Source organism: Bacillus rossius, chromosome 1, assembly GCF_032445375.1.
Source record: "Bacillus rossius redtenbacheri isolate Brsri chromosome 1, Brsri_v3, whole genome shotgun sequence".
Taxonomy (NCBI): domain Eukaryota; kingdom Metazoa; phylum Arthropoda; class Insecta; order Phasmatodea; family Bacillidae; genus Bacillus; species Bacillus rossius.
The window spans coordinates 6104336-6128661 of NC_086330.1; the positions used below are offsets into that span (position 1 = coordinate 6104336).

The following is a 24326-nucleotide window of genomic DNA, read 5'->3' on the forward strand; positions in this document are numbered from 1 at the left end:
ATTAAAGATTTGGTGCTAAGGGGGGGGGGGGGTTTGAACCCCTAAAACCCCTTCCTGGCTACGCCCCTGGTCCCCAGTCCCTACATAAGCATCAGGATTATTTGTGGTGCCGGGAGGCATGAAATTAATCAGAAAAAAGCCTTGTCTGTCCCAGAAAACCAAGCCATGATATTTTTAATGAAATAGAAGTTTTAAATTTCGTGGCTTTTGGGGAATTCCTATGGCACCATTGCATTGGCTGTTACTTGGATTACGGTGCAAAGTGATAAACCCACATATTGTCTCCAGTAACAATGTAATTAAGAAACTCATCTCTTGCTTCTGCATAGCATGTGAGGAAGTAGAGCAAAACCCATTTTTTTTCTTTTTTGTGTTCTTCCGTTTACATTATTGGAACCCAATGTGTACTCAATTTCCGGCACCCTGAAGTTAAAGTCATTGTCTCATAAACAGTTGTCATAGACACTTCCAATATGATTTCATGTAATTCTTTCAGTATGAGATGCTTATCTTCTCTAGTTACTTTCACTGATCTTTGAAGAACGGCAGCACAGATCACAGATGGTCTACTTGTTCAGAGTTCTTCATGAACATAGGTCTTACTTTCAGAGAAAGCACAACACCATGTTGTTATTTCTTGTCTATTTATAATGTTCTGAAAGATGGAAACAATTGCTTTGTGAAGGGTTCGCCATATGAGAGAACACACTTCACATTTGGTGGGATTCTGAATTGACACAACCATAATAAACACGTGATACTCAAACAACACCAGCGTAGAAATAACGAATGACCGCGAGGGAAAAAAGCAAAAAGTTCAAGGTTACAATCCGTGTTGCCCACATACCCACCAAAACTTTCCCTTTCCCATTGACAGTGGCGTATCTTTACTTTTCCAAATCCCCTTGCATGTAAAGCTATATATATATATATATATATATATATATATATATATATATGTAGTATTAAACATAATTATATTATTTATAAATGCATGTTTCAACACATCTTTGTTTTATGCATGAAAGGTGAGAGATTGCAAATGTGCAGAGACAAAGGCAGGCATACCCAGCTGCTTGGCGTCGAAGCAGAACTTGGAGTCGACAGTCATCTGGCGGTAGCACTGGTGGCCGGCGGTGGGGTTGCCCAGGTACGACTCGCGACACTTGGAGCACTGCACGCGCCAGCACTTGGTGTTGGAGTTCTTGCTGTGGCACGTCTGGTCGCTCTCCGTGTTGTTCTGGCAGTTGCACTTCTCGCCCGTGACCGGGTCACACGTGTCGCCATGGCCGTGACACTCGCACCTGCGATCACCCCGTCACACTGCGTTCACACCCCGTCACCTGTGCTCACACCACGTCACCTGCTCTCACACCCCGTCACCTGCTCTCACACCCCCATACTAGCGCTCACAACCACATCACCTGCACTCACAACCCCGTCACCTGCTCTCAAAACCCAGTCACCTGCTCTCACACCCTCATACTAGCACTCACAACCATGTCACCTGCACTCACAACCACGTCACCTGCACTCACAACCACGTCACCTGCTCTCAAAACCCAGGCACCTGCTCTCAATCCCCCATACTAGCGCTCACGTCACCTGCACTCACAACTATGTCACCTGCACTCACAACCACGTCACCTGCTCAAAACCCAGTCACCTGCTCTCAAAACCCAGTCACCTGCTCTCAAAACCCAGTCACCTGCTCTCACAACCCCATACTAGCACTCACAACCACGTCACCTGCACTCAACCACATCACCTGCACTCACGTCACCTGCACTCACGTCACCTGCACTCACGTCACCTGCACTCACAACTATGTCACCTGCACTCACAACCACGTCACCTGCTCAAAACCCAGTCACCTGCTCTCAAAACCCAGTCACCTGCTCTCAAAACCCAGTCACCTGCTCTCACAACCCCATACTAGCACTCACAACCACGTCACCTGCACTCAACCACATCACCTGCACTCACGTCACCTGCACTCACGTCACCTGCACTCACGTCACCTGCACTCACAACGTCACCTGCTCTCACAACGTCACCTGCACTCAAAACCCAGTCACTTGCTCTCACACCCCCATACTAGCGCTCACAACCATGTCACCTGTACTCACAACCACATCACCTACACTCACAACCATGTCACCTGCTCTCACACCCCCATACTAGAGCTCACAACCACGTCACCTGTATTCACAACCCCGTCACCTGCTCTCACACCCCCATACTAGCGCTCACAACCACGTCACCTGCACTCACAACCCCGTCACCTGCTCTCACACCCCCATACTAGCGCTCACAACCACGTCACCTGTATTCACAACCACATCACCTGCACTCACAACAAATGTCACCTGCTCTCAAAACCCAGTCACCTGCTCTCACAACCCCATACTAGAGCTCACAACCACGTCACCTGCACTCACAACCCCGTCACCTGCTCTCACACCCCCATACTAGCGCTCACAACCACGTCACCTGTATTCACAACCACATCACCTGCACTCACAACCACGTCACCTGCTCTCAAAACCCAGTCACCTGCTCTCAAAACCCAGTCACCTGCTCTCACAACCACGTCACCTGCACTCACAACGTCACCTGCACTCAAAACCCAGTCACCTGCTCTAACACCCCCCATACTAGCACTCACAACCACGTCACCTGCACTCACAACCCCGTCACCTGCTCTCAAAACCCAGTCACCTGCTCTCAAAACCCAGTCACCTGCTCTCACAACCACGTCACCTGCACTCACAACGTCACCTGCACTCAAAACCCAGTCACCTGCTCTAACACCCCCCATACTAGCACTCACAACCACGTCACCTGCACTCACAACCCCGTCACCTGCTCTCAAAACCCAGTCACCTGCTCTAACACCCCCCATACTAGCACTCACAACGTCACCTGCACTCACAACCCCGTCACCTGCTCTCAAAACCCAGTCACCTGCTCTAACACCCCCCATACTAGCACTCACAACCACGTCACCTGCACTCACAACCCCGTCACCTGCTCTCAAAACCCAGTCACCTGCTCTAACACCCCCCATACTAGCACTCACAACCACGTCACCTGCACTCACAACCCCGTCACCTGCTCTCAAAACCCAGTCACCTGCTCTCACAACCCCGTCACCTGCTCTCAAAACCCAGTCACCTGCACTCACAACCCCGTCACCTGCTCTCAAAACCCAGTCACCTGCTCTCAAAACCCAGTCACCAGCACTCACAACCCCGTCACCTGCTCTCAAAACCCAGTCACCTGCACTCACAACCCCGTCACCTGCTCTCAAAACCCAGTCACCTGCTCTCACAACCCCGTCACCTGCTCTCAAAACCCAGTCACCTGCTCTCACAACCCCGTCACCTGCTCTCAAAACCCAGTCACCTGCACTCACAACCCGTCACCTGCTCTCAAAACCCAGTCACCTGCACTCACAACCCCGTCACCTGCTCTCAAAACCCAGTCACCTGCTCTCAAAACCCAGTCACCTGCACTCACAACCCAGTCACCTGCTCTCAAAACCCAGTCACCTGCACTCACAACCCCGTCACCTGCTCTCAAAACCCAGTCACCTGCTCTCACAACCCCGTCACCTGCTCTCAAAACCCAGTCACCTGCTCTCACAACCCCGTCACCTGCTCTCAAAACCCAGTCACCTGCTCTCACAACCCCGTCACCTGCTCTCAAAACCCCGTCACCTGCTCTCAAAACCCAGTCACCTGCACTCACAACCCAGTCACCTGCACTCACAACCCCGTCACCTGCTCTCAAAACCCAGTCACCTGCACTCACAACCCCGTCACCTGCTCTCAAAACCCAGTCACCTGCTCTCACAACCCCGTCACCTGCTCTCAAAACCCAGTCACCTGCACTCACAACCCCGTCACCTGCTCTCAAAACCCAGTCACCTGCTCTCACAACCCCGTCACCTGCTCTCAAAACCCAGTCACCTGCACTCACAACCCAGTCACCTGCACTCACAACCCCGTCACCTGCTCTCAAAACCCAGTCACCTGCACTCACAACCCCGTCACCTGCTCTCAAAACCCAGTCACCTGCTCTCACAACCCCGTCACCTGCTCTCAAAACCCAGTCACCTGCTCTCACAACCCCGTCACCTGCTCTCAAAACCCCGTCACCTGCTCTCAAAACCCAGTCACCTGCACTCACAACCCAGTCACCTGCACTCACAACCCCGTCACCTGCTCTCAAAACCCAGTCACCTGCACTCACAACCCCGTCACCTGCTCTCAAAACCCAGTCACCTGCTCTCACAACCCCGTCACCTGCTCTCAAAACCCAGTCACCTGCTCTCACAACCCCGTCACCTGCTCTCAAAACCCAGTCACCTGCTCTCACAACCCCGTCACCTGCTCTCAAAACCCCGTCACCTGCTCTCAAAACCCAGTCACCTGCACTCACAACCCAGTCACCTGCACTCACAACCCCGTCACCTGCTCTCAAAACCCAGTCACCTGCACTCACAACCCCGTCACCTGCTCTCAAAACCCAGTCACCTGCTCTCACAACCCCGTCACCTGCTCTCAAAACCCAGTCACCTGCTCTCACAACCCCGTCACCTGCTCTCAAAACCCAGTCACCTGCACTCACAACCCCGTCACCTGCTCTCAAAACCCAGTCACCTGCTCTCAAAACCCAGTCACCTGCACTCACAACCCCGTCACCTGCTCTCAAAACCCAGTCACCTGCACTCACAACCCAGTCACCTGCACTCACAACCCCGTCACCTGCTCTCAAAACCCAGTCACCTGCACTCACAACCCAGTCACCTGCACTCACAACCCCGTCACCTGCTCTCAAAACCCAGTCACCTGCACTCACAACCCAGTCACCTGCACTCACAACCCCGTCACCTGCTCTCAAAACCCAGTCACCTGCACTCACAACCCCGTCACCTGCTCTCAAAACCCAGTCACCTGCACTCACAACCCCGTCACCTGCTCTCAAAACCCAGTCACCTGCACTCACAACCCAGTCACCTGCACTCACAACCCCGTCACCTGCTCTCAAAACCCAGTCACCTGCACTCACAACCCCGTCACCTGCTCTCAAAACCCAGTCACCTGCACTCACAACCCAGTCACCTGCACTCACAACCCCGTCACCTGCTCTCAAAACCCAGTCACCTGCACTCACAACCCCGTCACCTGCTCTCAAAACCCAGTCACCTGCACTCACAACCCAGTCACCTGCACTCACAACCCCGTCACCTGCTCTCAAAACCCAGTCACCTGCACTCACAACCCCGTCACCTGCTCTCAAAACCCAGTCACCTGCACTCACAACCCAGTCACCTGCACTCACAACCCCGTCACCTGCTCTCAAAACCCAGTCACCTGCACTCACAACCCCGTCACCTGCTCTCAAAACCCAGTCACCTGCTCTCACAACCCCGTCACCTGCTCTCAAAACCCAGTCACCTGCTCTCACAACCCCGTCACCTGCTCTCAAAACCCAGTCACCTGCTCTAACACCCCCCATACTAGCACTCACAACCACGTCACCTGCACTCACATCCCCGTCACCTGCTCTCAAAACCCAGTCACCTGCTCTCAAAACCCAGTCACCTGCACTCACAACCCCGTCACCTGCTCTCAAAACCCAGTCACCTGCTCTCAAAACCCAGTCACCTGCTCTAACACCCCCCATACTAGCACTCACAACCACGTCACCTGCACTCACAACCCCGTCACCTGCTCTCAAAACCCAGTCACCTGCACTCACAACCCCGTCACCTGCTCTCAAAACCCAGTCACCTGCTCTCAAAACCCAGTCACTTGCTCTAACACCCCCCATACTAGCACTCACAACCACGTCACCTGCACTCACAACCCCGTCACCTGCTCTCAAAACCCAGTCACCTGCTCTCACAACCCAGTCACCTGCTCTCACAACCCCGTCACCTGCTCTCAAAACCCAGTCACCTGCACTCACAACCCCGTCACCTGCTCTCAAAACCCAGTCACCTGCTCTAACACCCCCCATACTAGCACTCACAACGTCACCTGCACTCACAACCCCGTCACCTGCTCTCAAAACCCAGTCACCTGCTCTAACACCCCCCATACTAGCACTCACAACGTCACCTGCACTCACAACCCCGTCACCTGCTCTCAAAACCCAGTCACCTGCTCTAACACCCCCCATACTAGCACTCACAACGTCACCTGCACTCACAACCCCGTCACCTGCTCTCAAAACCCAGTCACCTGCACTCACAACCCAGTCACCTGCTCTCACAACCCCGTCACCTGCTCTCAAAACCCAGTCACCTGCACTCACAACCCCGTCACCTGCTCTCAAAACCCAGTCACCTGCTCTAACACCCCCCATACTAGCACTCACAACGTCACCTGCACTCACAACCCCGTCACCTGCTCTCAAAACCCAGTCACCTGCTCTCAAAACCCAGTCACCTGCTCTAACACCCCCCATACTAGCACTCACAACCACGTCACCTGCACTCACAACCCCGTCACCTGCTCTCAAAACCCAGTCACCTGCTCTCACAACCCCGTCACCTGCTCTCAAAACCCAGTCACCTGCACTCACAACCCCGTCACCTGCTCTCAAAACCCAGTCACCTGCTCTAACACCCCCCATACTAGCACTCACAACGTCACCTGCACTCACAACCCCGTCACCTGCTCTCAAAACCCAGTCACCTGCTCTAACACCCCCCATACTAGCACTCACAACCACGTCACCTGCACTCACAACCCCGTCACCTGCTCTCAAAACCCAGTCACCTGCTCTAACACCCCCCATACTAGCACTCACAACCACGTCACCTGCACTCACAACCCCGTCACCTGCTCTCAAAACCCAGTCACCTGCTCTCACAACCCAGTCACCTGCTCTCACAACCCCGTCACCTGCTCTCAAAACCCAGTCACCTGCACTCACAACCCCGTCACCTGCTCTCAAAACCCAGTCACCTGCTCTAACACCCCCCATACTAGCACTCACAACGTCACCTGCACTCACAACCCCGTCACCTGCTCTCAAAACCCAGTCACCTGCTCTAACACCCCCCATACTAGCACTCACAACGTCACCTGCACTCACAACCCCGTCACCTGCTCTCAAAACCCAGTCACCTGCTCTAACACCCCCCATACTAGCACTCACAACGTCACCTGCACTCACAACCCCGTCACCTGCTCTCAAAACCCAGTCACCTGCACTCACAACCCAGTCACCTGCTCTCACAACCCCGTCACCTGCTCTCAAAACCCAGTCACCTGCACTCACAACCCCGTCACCTGCTCTCAAAACCCAGTCACCTGCTCTAACACCCCCCATACTAGCACTCACAACGTCACCTGCACTCACAACCCCGTCACCTGCTCTCAAAACCCAGTCACCTGCTCTAACACCCCCGATACTAGCACTCACAACCACGTCACCTGCACTCACAACCCCGTCACCTGCTCTCAAAACCCAGTCACCTGCTCTCACAACCCCGTCACCTGCTCTCAAAACCCAGTCACCTGCACTCACAACCCCGTCACCTGCTCTCAAAACCCAGTCACCTGCTCTAACACCCCCCATACTAGCACTCACAACGTCACCTGCACTCACAACCCCGTCACCTGCTCTCAAAACCCAGTCACCTGCTCTAACACCCCCCATACTAGCACTCACAACCACGTCACCTGCACTCACATCCCCGTCACCTGCACTCACAACCCCATCACCTGCTCTCAAAACCCAGTCACCTGCGCTCACACCCCATCATCTGCTCACTCCTACAACCTCTCCCCTTTGGTTGGCTATATAAACCTGATCTTTGCATTATGTGTGGTTGACAAGTTAGAATGCATACCCATGCAGATTTTGAACACTCATTCTCTTTGGATGACTGATAACTTGAAGTGCAGCAAAGGGCTAGCAGCCAATTACAAACTTACAAAAAAACACAATACCAAATCCTGTTCAACCCGGACAGAAGTTAAAATGAGGAAGCAAACAACTGACAAATGGCTCCATCTCGACCGTGCTCGACATTGTGGGGTCGAGCCCAATGCAGAACATGATGTGATATTCACAGTTTCCCAGACATCAAGAACCACATTCTTTTAAGGGGATAGTTGATAAAATAGTGACCTGAACGTTCAGTGGACAAACAAGGAAGACTTACGGGCGGCAGGGGTCACGCAGGTCCTCGGAGCCGCGGAAGAAGCCCGGGAGACACTCCTCGCACTTGTAGCCGGCCGTGCGGTTGCCACAGTTTATGCAGCGCATCGTGGGTGTGCCGTCCACGTGGTCGCTCTCGTGGGACAGCAGTGGAGACGTGGAAGTGGACAACTGCGGACAGAACTTGCTTACCTCGTCTGCCCACACTAAACCAGCACTACACACTCGAGAGCCAACGTCTATACTTCAGGTGCATCAGATTACAATCCACTCAGACACTTGGATAATTACACTAATACTCTTGATAGAAAATTCACAGATAATTGTGTAAAAACTGCTAAGATAAAATAAATATATATATTCTCAACTAATTTAGATAAACACTGTGCATAAATCATGTCTGGCTATGTGAACACCAAAATTTTTATTTTCATTATGAAATGTTGTAAAGTTAATATTTGTAAACAGAGCAGATCATTTTGACCGACTACGTGAATGTGATTTATGTCATGTTAACATAGGACTCAAAACTTCGCTAATTTGGCTGCCATGACACATGAGTGTTATGTCTTTGCAAGCATCCACCATAAATTTAGCAAGTAACAAAACTATTCCAGTTATACATTTGAATTCACACAAATTTACAATTCTTACAAAAAATCAACAATGTTTTGGAGATATTTTTAAATATATTCAACCCAAATATTAATCAGCAAATTTATTTTATTACCAAACAGATACAAATTTTCAAGCCTTCAACTAATTCTTAATAGAAAAGCTGCATTCCTCCATCATAAATAGTTCTTTTCAAATTTAGGATTTTCATAATTAATCTCCAGTTCACAAAAGTTCAATTTAATACTAACACTTATTTCACTATTTCTAGTAAAAAAAAAATTGTGTGGAAAAAATAATATTCTCTGAAATTCTGTTAAAAGTTTTGGTTGCCGACTTGTGTAAGCAAATATGGTCTAGGACAGCTGGGCAGTGCTGCCACTACAAGAAAATGTACACCTAGACAGCTAAGGAAGGCACAGAATATTGAATAATTATACTTTACATAAGCCAAAAATAACATTTTTTTAGCGAACCGAATGCTACTTATGATGGCTAAAACAATCCACTGCTATGTCATTCACAACATGCGATTTGGGGGATTATGCATATTTTATGGTTTGAAATCAGGCCTGTTCAGTTTATTCAGAAAACATCACTTCCAATAGAATCCACCCTGTTCAGGTCGGGTGTAAATGTTGAATTTGAATTTCCCGCCTGCAGCATTGGAATCGTGATGCTGCTGCTCCCACGCCATCTTGTGACCAGTTCATTTCGGTTTTGTTTTCGCGTCGGTAAGTCGGCCGTGCGCGACAGCAGAGGTTTGTGATTATAAGTAATTACACAGTGCGTTGTGTCGATTGAGCCCAGACACACTGTTACCAACTAGAGACGTCGCCGGCAATGCCGCCGCCCACTCACCAGAGACGTGTCGCTGCTGTTGTTGATGCAGACGTGCGTGTGGCCGTTGCAGTACTCCACGCACGGCACGCACTGCCCGTTGTTCCGCGGGTCGCCCACGAAGAGCGGCTTGCACCGCTCGCACTGCGCTCCCTGCATGCACACACACACATGCACACGCACGCACGTGTCGTGACCGGGAATACAACACGCTGTGCTCGCTCAGCAAGAGCGCTTCCCACAGCGTTACTGGGGCGACCGGGTGGAGCCTGCCCAGGTCATCTGCGACCGCTTCCTCATCGGCCCAACAAACAAAATATCTCGACGCACAACAAGAAGAAGCACAAAGTAAAAGGACAAGGGAAAATGAGTAGGAGTTATTGCCATGTACACATTTTGTTTCAAAAAACACATCGAAAATAATATCACTCATCTACAGCAGACCTGCCACCAAGATCAGTTTCTAAACCCTGTTTCAGAATTTAAAAAATCCATTAAAAACCGTGTCACATTATTTATAACCTAAATGTATAATATGTTTCATGTAATTTTAACAGCAATTCTTTCCATTAAAAAAATAATCTGGAAATGGCATTTTTGACCTAATGTTCCTTTATCATCCCACAAAGAGGCATTTAGTATTTTAATTGCTATCCTAAACTAACCAGTGACCAACACTATTTAACAGTACCGTGTTTACCAGCAGAAAGGCCAACCCAGCGTATGATCGCATATATAATTTTTGGCATAATAATCTAACATTATCACTGTAAGGGTCGGCCTTGAACATGGTTCGCACCATATATCTGTCTCCAGTCTTAAGTAATTGGAATTTGAAATTATTGGTGGAACGACTGTAAATATCATTGTTTTACGATCAATCTGTTTTAATCTTAAAATATCCCTGAAAATGGATAAAATATATCCCTGAAAATGGATAAAATAAGTAAAAAAGACAGACCTGTTTTATAATACAATATTCTAAGGTTTCTAAAATACCGTATTTATGGAGATATAGGCCGCGTGCGGATACAGGCCGCACCCTAAATTTTTGATTCAAGTCTTAGAACAAATTAATATCTCAAAAAGAGGCCGCACTGAAATGCTGATGAGCTGCAATCACGAAGTACGTACCTATTCACAGAGCGATCGTGGCAACTGCGCGCCATCGATAAGAGCGTGCTGGCAACAGCGGAGATTTTAAAAATTATTTACGGCAACACTCACTTGGCAACATCGCAATCTCCACCTTACCCCACACTCCGCCTGTTAGAGCCTAGATGCTACCTAGGTAGTTGCGCGCGCATCAGACGCTGGCAACAACATTCGCCTGGCACTCAGTAGCGCACTGTGCACGGCACTTGTAAACAAAGCGGACTTGCAGGTCTGCTTCTATTGCTTATTTACTTTACTTCCAAGTAAGTTTATAACGTTTAATGGTTTCTTTTATAAACTCACAGTAGTAATGCATCTCTAGTCAAAATATTTGCATAAAAAAAAACACACACGCAAATAATGACGTCTAGGTGTAAACACCCGGACCTACTTTATTTTCAGCTCCAAACTTTGTTAAAAAAAAGGTGGGGTATTTACAATTGTAAATACTACTTTACCTAATGTTCAAGAAAACTATTTTGTGAGCAGCAGTTGCCAGCCCGCTGCTATGGTGCATCACGAGAGGTTAGGGACGATCGGCAGCGGCCCATTCTTTGTTTACATTGTAGGTGAGTCGTGTCTTTATTTTTTATTAGATGTAAGTACTTATTTGTTTATACTTTAGACTTTCATGCATTGAAAATTAGTTTAATCAATTGTATATTGACAAATTAAAATTTTTTTTTGGGAAAAAATGTTTTTTTTTAATTTTTATCTCACTAATAGGCCGCACCCTAATTTTTGGAATCATAATTTTGGAAAAAAGGTGCGGCCTATATCTGCATAAATACGGTAAGTCCCTTAAGTTTGTATTTATTTTATTTAACTGCTTGAACAGAAAGCAAATTGAGACGGTAGAGATGAAATGCACTTAAATAGTTTTCTTGGAACTTCAAACTAACGTAGCTGATAAAGTGATAAGGCTTGCAATCTAGAGGTCCCAGATTCGGTTCCTGGGCCTGACCATTCTGATTTATTTTCCATGTTTCCCAAAATGAAACTCCGGGCAATTTCTGTGATGGAACATACTACATGTCATGAATATAGACAGTGAAAATTCAGACAACACAGTGTGATATATTTTTTTACGCTTAATTAAATTCGGAGATGCACCCTTTTTTATACATTAGGGGTTGAATTTTGCAATACATAAAAATTATGGTTTGTAGTTTCATATGTTTATTAAAGGTACTTAATATATTTTGTAACGGTTAGTTAAATTCGGAGATATAATTATTAATCTTAAATATTTTAAATGATTCTAATTTTAATGAACCAAGTGTTTAAATTGTAACGAAATAAATCAAAGGAAAGAACTGAAATGTATGGAAATGTCTCCTAACTGAACATATCAATGTTAAATAATCGAAATAATCTGAAACGATACGAATGGAAATGAAACACAGCCACATAAACAGAAATGCATCGAAAACTTTGTCACCGAACGAAATGACTTGACACGCACGGTGCCGCACAGTTTGTGGAGAGAATGGCGACGTGACACTGGAGGGCCCGGGGACGCACCTCCGTGTTGTTGAAGCACTCGATGCAGTTGTCCAGCTTGTCGGGCCCGGCGCAGTTGGAGTGGCCGTTGCACAGGCACGTGATGCTGCAGTTGGCGCCCACGAACCCAAAGTCGCAGCGACACTTGTTGGGCTCCACGCACACGCCCTTCACGCAGCCCTGCGCGCACACTGGCACGCACATGTTCCTGCGCATCACACACCGCGACCACTCTCAATCCTGTCTGGACTCACCGTCCATTTGTTCACATGGTCAAAGCTGTGAGGTGTTTTTTTTTTATTTCAGAGGAAAAAATATTTGTATGTGTTGCAGGATCACCCAAACTCAGGACTGATAACTGAAGAAACAACTTCGTTCACTGTAAGATTTACTAACACACCTCTGCATGCACTGTCGCACGAAAGGTCTCTGACCACTCTGTCGTCTGGCCACCACCCCTCTCGCCCGCTACCCTTCTCAACCAGTTCCACTCCCCTCCCGTCATGACACGCTCCTGCCGGTACAGCCTGTCCATAACCGTTATAGATACACACACGCGCGTGCACACATGTGTGTGTGTGTGTGTATGCGCACACGCGAACATAGGTTAGTTATTTGTGCACATACCTATTCTACCACACAAGGCAATATTATTTTAACCCAAAGTTAAAAATTTACATAAGAATTGCACTCAATTTTTTTAAACTTAAAAAAATCTGTATTATATGTGCGATCCTTGAACAGGTAAATAATACCTTATACTTAGGGGCTGGAAAAATTAGCGGGTACAATGAACTCTAGCATGAACTCCATAGTTCTACGTACACACGGTCAAATGTCACCCACTCATTGGCTGCTGTCTTGTGAGACGTCCCAACGTAGCAGTCTGTGATTTGATGCTGCTTTAGTTGAGTTTTTCTCACTGGCCCAGAGTCATCCAGGTGAGTTGTGAGCCAATAGCAGAGGCAGCACCGAGGTATAACTATTTGAATTCTAGCCTATCGCGAAATGAATGCGCATTTTCCCAGTCTGTACTTATACTTGTTAGGGGTAGAAGCAATAATTTGTAAATGTTGTAAACTGCAGGGACATGCAGCTATGAACTCACTTGTCGGACTTGTACCCGGCGGCACAGACGCACTGGAAGCCCTCGTCCAGGTCGATGCACTTCTCCGAGCGGTTGTCGCACGTGTGGTGGGCGTTGGCACACTCGTTCTCCGGCGGGCAGTGGACGTAGTGCCACGAGAAGGACGGCTTGCGGCTCGCCGAGTTCCAGCTGATGGACAGCTCCGTGGAGTTGCTCTCCGAGGCGTTCCCTGCGGGCAGGCACGGTCCGCGGGGGATGAGGTGCCGTGGCAGTGGCTCGGGGCGGCAACTACCCTCCAGGCCGGGGGACGGGACCCTTGTTACCTCATAGCTTTCCATGAATCTGTGTGTGTTAAGGGGGTGCCTCCCATTTCACGTCATGATTTTATACTTATATTAATCACTGATCAACTTTTAGACTTTTTCAGTTGTTTAACTTTCACAAAATTAAAATATATATAAAGCACATACGTTTTGCATAATTAGGTGCCAAAGTTACATTTTTAACGTTTTTGGGTTGTACAAATAAGGAGAATTTAATTTATTGCAGAACTGAAACTTTTTAGGTTTAACTGCAATGCCACTGGCTACTTCATGATATGGTTTGCATTTCTATCACAAAAACCCAATTCATGTTTTTTGGCTGTCAAAATCGTAAAAAAATTTGAGAATTTTGAAATGCCAGATAAAATTAATTAATATTTTCTTAAATAAATTAAAACAATTTCTTAAAGTAGCCAGTGGCATTGCAGTTAAACATAAAAAGTTTCAGTTCTGCAATAAATTTAATTCTCCTTATTTGTACAACCCAAAAATGTTAAAAATGTAACTTTGCCAGCCAATTACGCAAAATTTTTGCGCTGTATATATTTTTCATTTTGTGAAAGTTAAACAATGGAAGACATCTACACGTTTATCTGTAATTACTGTAAATATAAAATCTTGACCTGAAATGGGAGGCACCCCCTTAACAGTTGATGATAAAGGTAGGAAGGGATGTAAATGTGACACTAATTAATAGAGACAAGATTTTATGGTTTAATTTTTAGTCCAATTTCATTTTTGAAACAGAATATTTCAGTGTTATTGTTTTTATTTTTATAAAATCTTATTTGTAATACTTACTCCACCCAAATAAAGGTAAAACAAATATACTGAGTTGTACCTATAAAATATTTTTAACATATTTCTCTTCAAACAGATACATTCAGAACAAAAAATAAATAAATTGGCAAGCATTTATAGTTTAAAATTGGTTCGAAAATAGATGCACAGTAAAACAAACTGAATTAATTTTTCTGATCCATGCAATTAGGTACAATTTTTCGTCTGGATGTAACAACATTCCTAATTTCAAACATTACAAAAAAAATTATTTTTATGATTTGAATTAATTTTTGGTTAAATGCGACTTAATTCCACAGTATAATTTGCATTGCGGTGGTTTATGGTGTATTAACACAGGTGTTATTTCAGTCTGATCACAATGCTCCACGCCTCACCGCGGAGGGACGGGCCTGAGGCGGGCGTCTCCTGCTGGAAGTACAGCAGGTCGCAGGTGGAGTGCGACGGGCCCCGCGACGGGCTGTCCAGGGACCCCTCCGTGCACACGCCGCGGCCTCTGCCCTCCCCGTCCTCCAGCGAGCACCACCTGCCACCCAGCACGCTCACACTCTGCGCCACGCCGACACAACAGTAGCTGCAGCAGCGTCCGTCAGCAGGTGACACACTTGGTTTTACACAATGGTTAAAATTATAATTTGGTTACTTAACCAGTTCTTTAAACGGACTTGGTTAAAACCGGCCCTAAATGAATTAATATAAGATTTTTTGTTATCTATATATATACTAGCGACCCGCCCCGGCTTGGCACGGGTGCAATGCTGATACTAAATATACTAATTATAAACATAAATATAGACTAAAAACAAAAGATAATCAACAAATATCAACAACAAAATATACCTATTCTATTCAGTACTTTTTTGAACTTAAAAACCTACTTTAAACTATGATTTTCGATAATTAAATAAGAAACATTTTGCTTACCATTTGTTCGACTAAAAACAAAAGATAACCAACAATTATCAACAACATGATCCATCTGGTAGGGTTCAAACCAGCGTTTGCAATGAAACCGCAAAAAAAAAAAAAAATGTGTTTATTTAGAAACCCTCTAAAAATTATCAGTGTCTCTCTACTACTATATTATGCATGTGTTACACATATAAACATTCCTCTTGAATCACACTCTATCCATAAAAAAAAAAAAAAAAAAAAACGCGACCAAATCTGTTGCGTAGTTTTAAAGATCTGATGCATGCGTAGGGATGGACAGACTGACGGCGGGAAGCGACTTTTGTTTTATACTATGCAGTGAAGTGCGCTGTCACTAGACAACGCACATATTGAAATAAGCAATATACGCAACGTGAGGATATCCCACGCCCTTCACTCCTAGCCTGAGCCACGCAAGAGCGTGCACGGAGCCAGGGAGGAATAAGTAATGCATGAAAATGCAGGCAACGCGAGGGTGTCCCACGCAGGAGCCGGGGAGACGAGGATGGGGGCACCGACCCGCAGTGGGCGTGCCGCAGGCAGGTGGAGCACTGCCTGAAGGAGGCGCAGCGCTCGGGGCAGCGGTCCAGGTGGCCCCCACGCAGCACCAGGCCACACACGCCGCCCGCGCAGTACAGCGGCTGGTAGCTGGGCGACACGCACTGCAGCACACACGCTCCGCCTCAAGGCTAGCTCCACTCCGGCCCTCAGCACTTCGCAAGCTCTGTTATCAACTGCACGGTCAATATTGCTTGGTGCGAAACAGGTGAAAAATAAAATAAAATTAGAAATAAAAGTTTCACTATCTTCAGTGCCTAATTTATTAGGTAATGACTAGGTACACACTAAGTTCTGTTTAATGTGTAAATGTTTAAGAAAGATTTTTGTAAGTTGTAACTTACATTAATAAAAAATAAATGATAACAATTGACAAAATACAATTTTTTTTTTTTGCAATTATAAATGGCTGTAAGTTCAAAAAGAAAAATATTTACTCCTGTTGACAGTTGACGGTGTATGATCACACTCTAGTAGTACTGCATTTACAGTGAATGTTCGGCGATGCAAGTTGCATTGCGTTAATTCTCTCGCAGAATCTCAGTTCCCCTTCGTGGGTTCGAGGCTTCACCCTTCAGCACTGCCGCTGGAATTGTGCGGGTTTTGAACAGCACAGAGAAAACTTGGTAAAAGAGCTCGAGAATAGCTTCAAACACATGCAAGCCGTGAGTGTATTCAGATGGCGCACCTCGTTGAGCTTGACGGACCAGCGACACTCGTGCCAGCCGCCCTCGGCGCCCGGGCTCTGCAGGCACGCGCTGCAGTCCGTGTAGTCGCTGCAGCGCGGGGGGCACGAGGCGGGCGGAGACGTCTTCAGCTTGTTGCTGCGCAGCCGCTCCGCGATGTCGTCCACCACACAGCCCCAGTCGTAGTCCGGCTCGCCCGTCACCTTCACCGTCACCTCCAGGTGCGCTGCAACACGCACACACACGCCTGCCGGTACAGACCGGAAAAATTCCCGGATTCATTTCGCGATAGGCTGAAATTCAAACTTGTGTAAATTTCTGCTGGTCCTGCTATTGGCTCGCAGTTTAACTGGAACTCTATGGGCCAATGACAGACTATCGACCAAAGTATCATCGAATCACAAGCTACCCACTGGAGACGCCTCACAAGTTAGCACCCAATGAACACGCGTGTTTACTTGAGATGTGCAGAGGATAATGGAGGCTATCCTAGAGGTCGTTGAATCCGCGAATTTTTCCGGTCCCTACATGCCGGTCAGTCTGCGAATCAAACGACCGCACGCACGTTACTGACCGCGTGTTGTTTATGGTTTTATATTGCTCTTAGGTCAGCTGTAAATTATAGTATATTTACCATGTTTGGACTTGTGTATGTTTGGACTTGTGATGTTTTTAAATTTGTGTAAATATGTTGGGACCATGGGGAGGAAACTGGAATAGGAAATCGTTGCACAGGCTTTTTTTTATGATGGACCCTTTTTTTTGTTAGTTCGTCATTCGCCATGATACAGGTGACCGCGCTAAATGCAATATCACACAATCACACTAAAGACTTCAACAAGTATAGCATAGCTACTTGTACTTGTAACGAGGTTTCTACATCAATTTTTAAAATTATTCAGTATTATAATAAAAATAGTTTGCTTTGAAAATACTCCGCTAAAATAAGTATGATATTTATTTGACTCGCAAGGGTTGACTTGCTGGCGCCATGATGTGTTTAGTGGTAAACAACAACTTGCAGCTGGTAAATTAGAAATCATTTTAAAATATTTGGTTAGCAAGAAAACGTGAAAAGATAAAAATGTCTGGACGATATGCCTATGAGCGAAAATGTGCTGTAAGATGCTGTCGTTCAAAACCAGAAGAGCAAAGATTTTTTTCTAATGAGTTTAGTGCATATTTTTATAAAATAGTGCATAACCAACTCCGTGTACTGTTCATCAGATTATTAATAATAATGTGTACAATACAGCCTCCATTTCTGGCACAACCTATACATCGTCTTCTATTTTCATATTTCCTGTAACTAAAATTGAGTTATTATGAATTTATCAGCATTATAACTATGGACCTACACAGAAGGAATCATCCTGTTGGGCTATTTTGTGACCTAAGTAAGGCTTGTGATAGTGTTAACCATAAAAAATTAATTAAAAAGTTAAGCACATATGGTGTAAGAGATACAGTGCTTAATTGGTTAACATCTCACTTGTCTCAGCATTTACAAGTAGTTGTAGTGCAACATATATATCCCTTAACCAACATAAAATATAATGTTCATTCAGATAGGCAAAACATATCTGTTGGTGTTCCTCAGGGTTCTGTACTAGGACCTTAGCTTTTTCTTATATACGTTAACGATTTGACTAAAAATGTTGTATTATATGCTGACGACACTAATATCTATACATGGAGATAACCCTTTAAGTTTAATTGCAAATATTAAAAGTTTAACTAGGGACATCATAGATTGGTTTAAGGCTAATGAATTAATTCTTAATAACACAAAAACAACGTGGCTGCATTTTAAACTTAATAACTTATACAATTTGCAAGACCCAACTGTATCGATTAATGGTTATAATATATCTCAATCAAATTCAACCAAAATACTAGGTAAATATACTGAGAAGAACCCTTTAATTGGAAATCTCATATTGCTTATTTAACTAAAAAAAATGAGTTCAATATTATTTGCTATGAGAACATTTTCAAAATGGACTAATCTAAATGTTTTAAAAATTATTTACTTTGGTTATGTTGAACCTCACGATATGGAATAATATTTTTGGGTAATTCCACGGACTCATCTAAAACTTTTCAAATACAGAAAATATTTGTACGTATAATAATGCATGTAAATTATCGTACCTCATGCAGACAACTTTCAAAAGCTTAGGTGTCTTAACATTACCATCGTTATACATTTATGAATTACATATATTTGCTCATTCACAATTGAATGAACTGCAGAATTTCAATTTACATAATTATTCGACTAGATCAAAAAATAATTTTCATATATTACAACATCGTACAAAATGTTTTGCAAATAGTCCGAGATACTCTGCTATATGTTTTTATAATAAACTTCCACCACATTTTTAATCAGAAAACCAACTTTGTGTATTTAAAAAAAAAAACTGAAAGATTTGCTGTTGGAATTCAGTTTTTATTCTATTAATTATATTATGGAAGCAAAACTATGCTAAAAATGTATTATTATTATTATTATTATTATTATTATTATTATTATTATTATTATTATTATTATTATTATATGTACATTATTTGTTTTTTACTATTATTTACGTTTATTTGTATATGATTGTACTTAAATGTGTATTTATAATGTTTTATATTCTTGACGAGTCCTATACTACATGTACAATATAATTGTATATTTTTGTAGTCGACTTGGACATTTTAAAAACTAAATAAAATAATAACTTTTCTTCTTCTCGCCGCTGAAGAGTGTAAACATTTCTTCATATATTGGTTGATTTTTTGCTCATCATGATATTTAATTTATAAAATTCACTTGTCCAATATATTTGTAAAAAAATGTACTTGAAATGATCTGGCGGATGTAATAAACTAATTAGTAGAGTAAATTATGTTGTTTGACTCAGGTAAACTAGTAATACATATAAATAGCCTATTCAGGTTACCTTTGCATGAAATATATTCTGCATTTCAAAATAATCTGGCCCAAGTAGGTCATACCCTGACTTTGGAGCTTTCAGTATACCCTGTGACAGTTATGGCACTACAGCACCACAAAAGTGAGTGGGTGAAACCCTAACAACTGGAAAAATTACCTTGGTACATATTTACACTATTATACAGCATTAATTTGTTGTAACAGTGTTGTTTTTGATTGTTGAAATATAATTTTAACATTAATTTTGTAAATATAGGAAAACAAGACAACTATATTTACAAATTTTATTGGCACCAGTAAACATGGGTTTAGGTTTTGTGTCTTGTGAACAGTGAATCTTTTAATTTGTTATCTTGAATGAAATTTAAATAGATTGGTATAACATGTCTGAAGGTACATTTTTTATTTACAGCAAATTCAATTTCCCCTTTCCTTTTTTCAGAAATTATGGCACATAAATAAGACATTCATTAATTCATTCATTGAAATAGGTTTCATATCAAACATCAGAGTGATCATGGTTAACTGTTTTTGCCAACTTTTGGACAGTTGTTTTGACAGCTTGATCTACTAGGGCTCCCAGAAGCCAGATTTTTGCAAAACAGAGTACACAGCATTATTGATCCGTCTGGATAAATGTATGCTCATGACTTAGGCAAAAACTGCTATATTTAATTATTCTGCTTTAGTTTTATATATTATGATTAAAAACCTGAATAGTTCAACAAATATTAACAGTGTTGATTATGGGTCAATGTTAGCCTACATTATATCCCCACCTTCAAGATGCTTCTTATTTTGCAAAAAAATATTCTGAGAAGTGGCGACTGGCAATGCAGTGCAACAGCGCAATTTCACTGAGTAGTTTGTAAAGTATAAACATGTTCTCGCTTCTCAATATGTTAATGTATAGTCTGTATGGCTATACTGCTGCTCCGCCTGAAAGATAGTTTACCTACCTAGCTACTACTGCCTTGTGAGGACCTGCCAAGCAGGGGTTTGGTTGGGCTTGCAGTGTGCAGAAAGATGTCATGGTCTGTAGGAATGCCACATAGTTTGTGGTGAAACTCTCCCTCCCACCTCCTTGCGAAGCCAGCTGTATGCGCTGGCCAACATTTAAGGCCCATTCTATAAGTGAGAATCTATTACAAAATGCAATTTTGGCCTATTTGTGTACCATGTAATTCAGCATTTTGAGGTAATATGTTATTAATGATTAACTGTGTATAAAACCACTGAAGGTGTGGGGGGGGGGGGGGGGGGGGGGAGTTGAAACTGTAAACCCAGTTGTGGTAAAATTGGTTTTAATGGTAACAAAGTAGGATTTAGTCAGGCCTACAGGAGAAAAAACTTTAGTAACTAACATGAAAACTAGATTCATTTCATAACAGAACATTCCTGACCTATGTGTTAAAAGTGTAATTAAATGTATTCACAACTGGGTTAGAGGCCTGTATGTTTTTAAAATATAGGTACGTTTTATACATGTGCATGGTAACTTAAACCAAACAAAATGCTCACGAAAGTGATTCCATTCTGGCAATATATTTATTATGGTTAACATGACAGATGTCGAGGTTTCATATGGTACAAACCAGATATCAGGCACCTTAACAAGAATATTAGCCTTTCTTTGCAATTGAAAGCTTAAAGAATGTTAAGTATTTAACGAGTGTAACTTTTAGAATTAAACATGCAGAGATGCAATAGGTCCGAGTTACGCCTGTTTAGATTTAGTACATAATTATTTGCCGAGGAAATTAATTACAAGTGTTTTATAAGGCAATATCAAAGTAATTGACCAATTTAGTTTAGAAAATAATATGAAGTAACATCCTTTGTGAATAATGTATTGCTTCTCTGCATCTTTGTTTACATATACATACAAATCGTTTATTTTCTGTATGGCGGGAAAAACAAGCACGTGGCAGCTAAAAAAAAAGGGCTCCTAATGAGCATGCGCCGCACGCTCGTTAGTTCAAGTTTTGCCACGACACACATGGTATCGCTGCGGTCGCTCCATAGCAGTCTGCTTATTGTGACACGCATTTAACATGGAAGTTACCACTCTTTCCGTAGGAGTAATGCTCGTTGGTTGGGACATAGAGATATTCCTTATATCAAGACTGTGTTTGAACTTCCCGCGCTACTGGCTGCGGTAGCGCCACTAGCTGGCAGTGCCGGCAACTAGTCAGTCTTTGTTATCGCGCCGCCGCGGTAAGTCGTTCCGTCAGGAAGATGGTGTTATCAGTCCACAGTCAAAACATTTGGTCCCCCGGGCCGGATCTTGCCGGCGTGTTTAGTCTCTCAAGAAATAGTTTCGTAGGTGTTTAGTTTACTTCGTCGGCGTGCGTCGATATGCATCGTTCAGTTCGAGTGTGGTCCGTTGACGTCTGAAGTGCATTGATCATATTTGTTTTGTACTCTGATGAAATTAACTTGCTCGTGTAAATGTATCAGACTTGAAGCACCCTATTGTTGTGTTTGTCACGGATTTGGAAATTATCGTATTTGTCCTGAGTGCGCCGCGCCGTGACTTTAACCTCTCCTTTGTATTACGTCGCCGTCCTTTATCCTTGTTCAGGGTCCGTGACCTTTCCCTTGTTCTCGTCTCCTTTGTCCATAGTGTCTCGTCGCTGCCTTTGTCCTTTAGTATCCTGTCGCTGCCTTTGTCCTTTAGTGTCCTGTCGCTGCCTTTGTCCTTTAGTGTCCTGTCGCTGCCTTGTTCGCCGTATCCCACAGTTGCCTTTGTCCGTTGCGTGACGTCACAGTTCTTTGTGTCAATGAATAAAGATTACGTGTTTTGACACAATAACAGTACATCATGGCAGACGTTCGGTCGGCGTTATTGCGCCTTAGACTTGCTGAAGACCGGGTTAAACGTGCGGCGGACCTTGCACACACTGCGGCGGGGGACCCGAATAAAAGGGGCCTATTTCTTGCAACGGCTCGTGATCTTGCTTCAGTGAAAACTGGTTTTGATGCAGACTATCTCGCTGTGGAGGCTGCAGCGGACCCAGCTACGGGTTTCGATCCTGAAGCCCATGTAGCTCGCATAATCTCATTTGAAAATTACTATTATTCAGCGATGGCCGCCGTGGAGTCCTTCACTATTGAAGAGAGGGCTAGAGACTTAAAGGAGCAAACAAAGAGTATTTCATCCGGGAATTCTCACGTTGCTCTACCAAAAATAGTGCTGCCACATTTCAATGGCAACCCTAGGGAGTGGATGAATTTTGCCAACCTGTTCACCACTCTTGTGACAACGAATGCCAACCTTACTGAGGTTGAGAGACTAGTGTATCTCAAAACCGCACTAAGTGATGAGCCACTTCAGTTGATTCAGTCGTTGACAATCACAGACGTGAATTTTAAAGTAGCCTGGAAATTACTCACTGATCGGTATGACAACAAACGCTTAATCATATCTGTTCATGTTGAAGCCCTTCTGCAGGCACCTTTTGCATCTGCTGATGCACCAGCATCACTTCGACATCTTTTAACGGTTATCACGGAAAATGTGGCAGCATTGGCCGCACTTGATGTCCCAGTCAGTCAGTGGGATTTAATATTGCTTCCTATTCTCTGCAAGAGATTAGATGTGGTACTTCAAACCCAGTGGGAAATGACACTCACCGGTCAAGACCTACCATCCTTGGCCAAGTTCACCGAATACCTGGAAAAGCACTGTCGTGCTCAAGAGGCTGTGATATCATCCAGGGGAAAGGTACCCACAACACAGATCACTCGGCAGAAATATTTCCCCTCTTTTGCACCTGTTCGTAAGTCTGTTCTGCCTAAATACCAAAGTGCAAATACCTTCCTTGCTAAATCAGAGACACACTCCTGCCAAATGTGCAGCAGTGCTCACTCATTGTTTAAGTGCTCTAAATTCAATCAGCTTAGCCCAACAGAGAGATACTCTGTAGTCAGACAACACAGACTATGTTTGAACTGCCTTAGATCATCACATCAAGCAAAAAACTGCCTCGTGGGTTCATCTTGTCGCCATTGTGGTTCGCGTCATCATTCACTTTTACATTTTGAGGACGAAACGTGTGAGGATGAACAAGGTGATGCTGCTCCAGACTCTGCAGAGGGACAGTCGACTGTACACGATGTAAATCCAACCTCAACATTATCCACTGTCACCTCTTGTAGTGCTGTGCACTCAGTGTCAACAGTCCTGTTGTCGACAGCCCAGGTTCAGATTCATGACGTGCGTGGAAACCCACATACGTTTCGGGCCCTGCTAGACTCTGCCAGCCAGGCCAGTTTTATCAGTGAAAGATGTTTTCAGTGTTTGAGTCTGCCTCGCAAAAATGCTCACCTACCCATAGAGGGTTTATCCAATACACCAGTGAATGTTGCCAAGTCTTACACTTCTTTGGTAATTAGTCCAGTTGGTGAAGACAGTCCTCGGTTTGCTCTCGATGCCTTCATCCTTCCACGAATTGCTAATAACTTGCCCAGTGTTCAGTTGCCTTCTGACACTCGTCAGTCTGTTGTTCACCTCAAGCTAGCGGATCCCTCATTTGATATCCCTGGTGCTGTAGATTTGCTTCTTGGAGCCGACTTGTTTCCATAATTATTGACCGGTGGTAAGTTAGAAGGCTCTCCCATGGCCCTCAACTCAGTACTGGGATGGGTCCTTATGGGAAAAGTGGAGACAGCATCTTGTAGAACTGCAACCT

At 44.5% G+C, this 24326-nt stretch overlaps 1 protein-coding gene across 1 annotated transcript in view; it reads right to left on the reverse strand.

The window, feature by feature from the left end:
- Window positions 1-24326, reverse strand: part of LOC134531577 (multiple epidermal growth factor-like domains protein 8) — a 131884-nt gene that overhangs the window by 14232 nt on the left and 93326 nt on the right. Inside the window, exons 31-38 of the mRNA XM_063367293.1 lie at window positions 16688-16911; window positions 15961-16103; window positions 14886-15034; window positions 13406-13613; window positions 12319-12505; window positions 9661-9792; window positions 8189-8355; window positions 1069-1304 (exon numbers count right to left, since the gene is read on the reverse strand). Coding sequence (XP_063223363.1) covers window positions 1069-1304; window positions 8189-8355; window positions 9661-9792; window positions 12319-12505; window positions 13406-13613; window positions 14886-15034; window positions 15961-16103; window positions 16688-16911 — 1446 coding nt within the window. The remainder of the gene's footprint in view (window positions 1-1068; window positions 1305-8188; window positions 8356-9660; window positions 9793-12318; window positions 12506-13405; window positions 13614-14885; window positions 15035-15960; window positions 16104-16687; window positions 16912-24326) is intronic.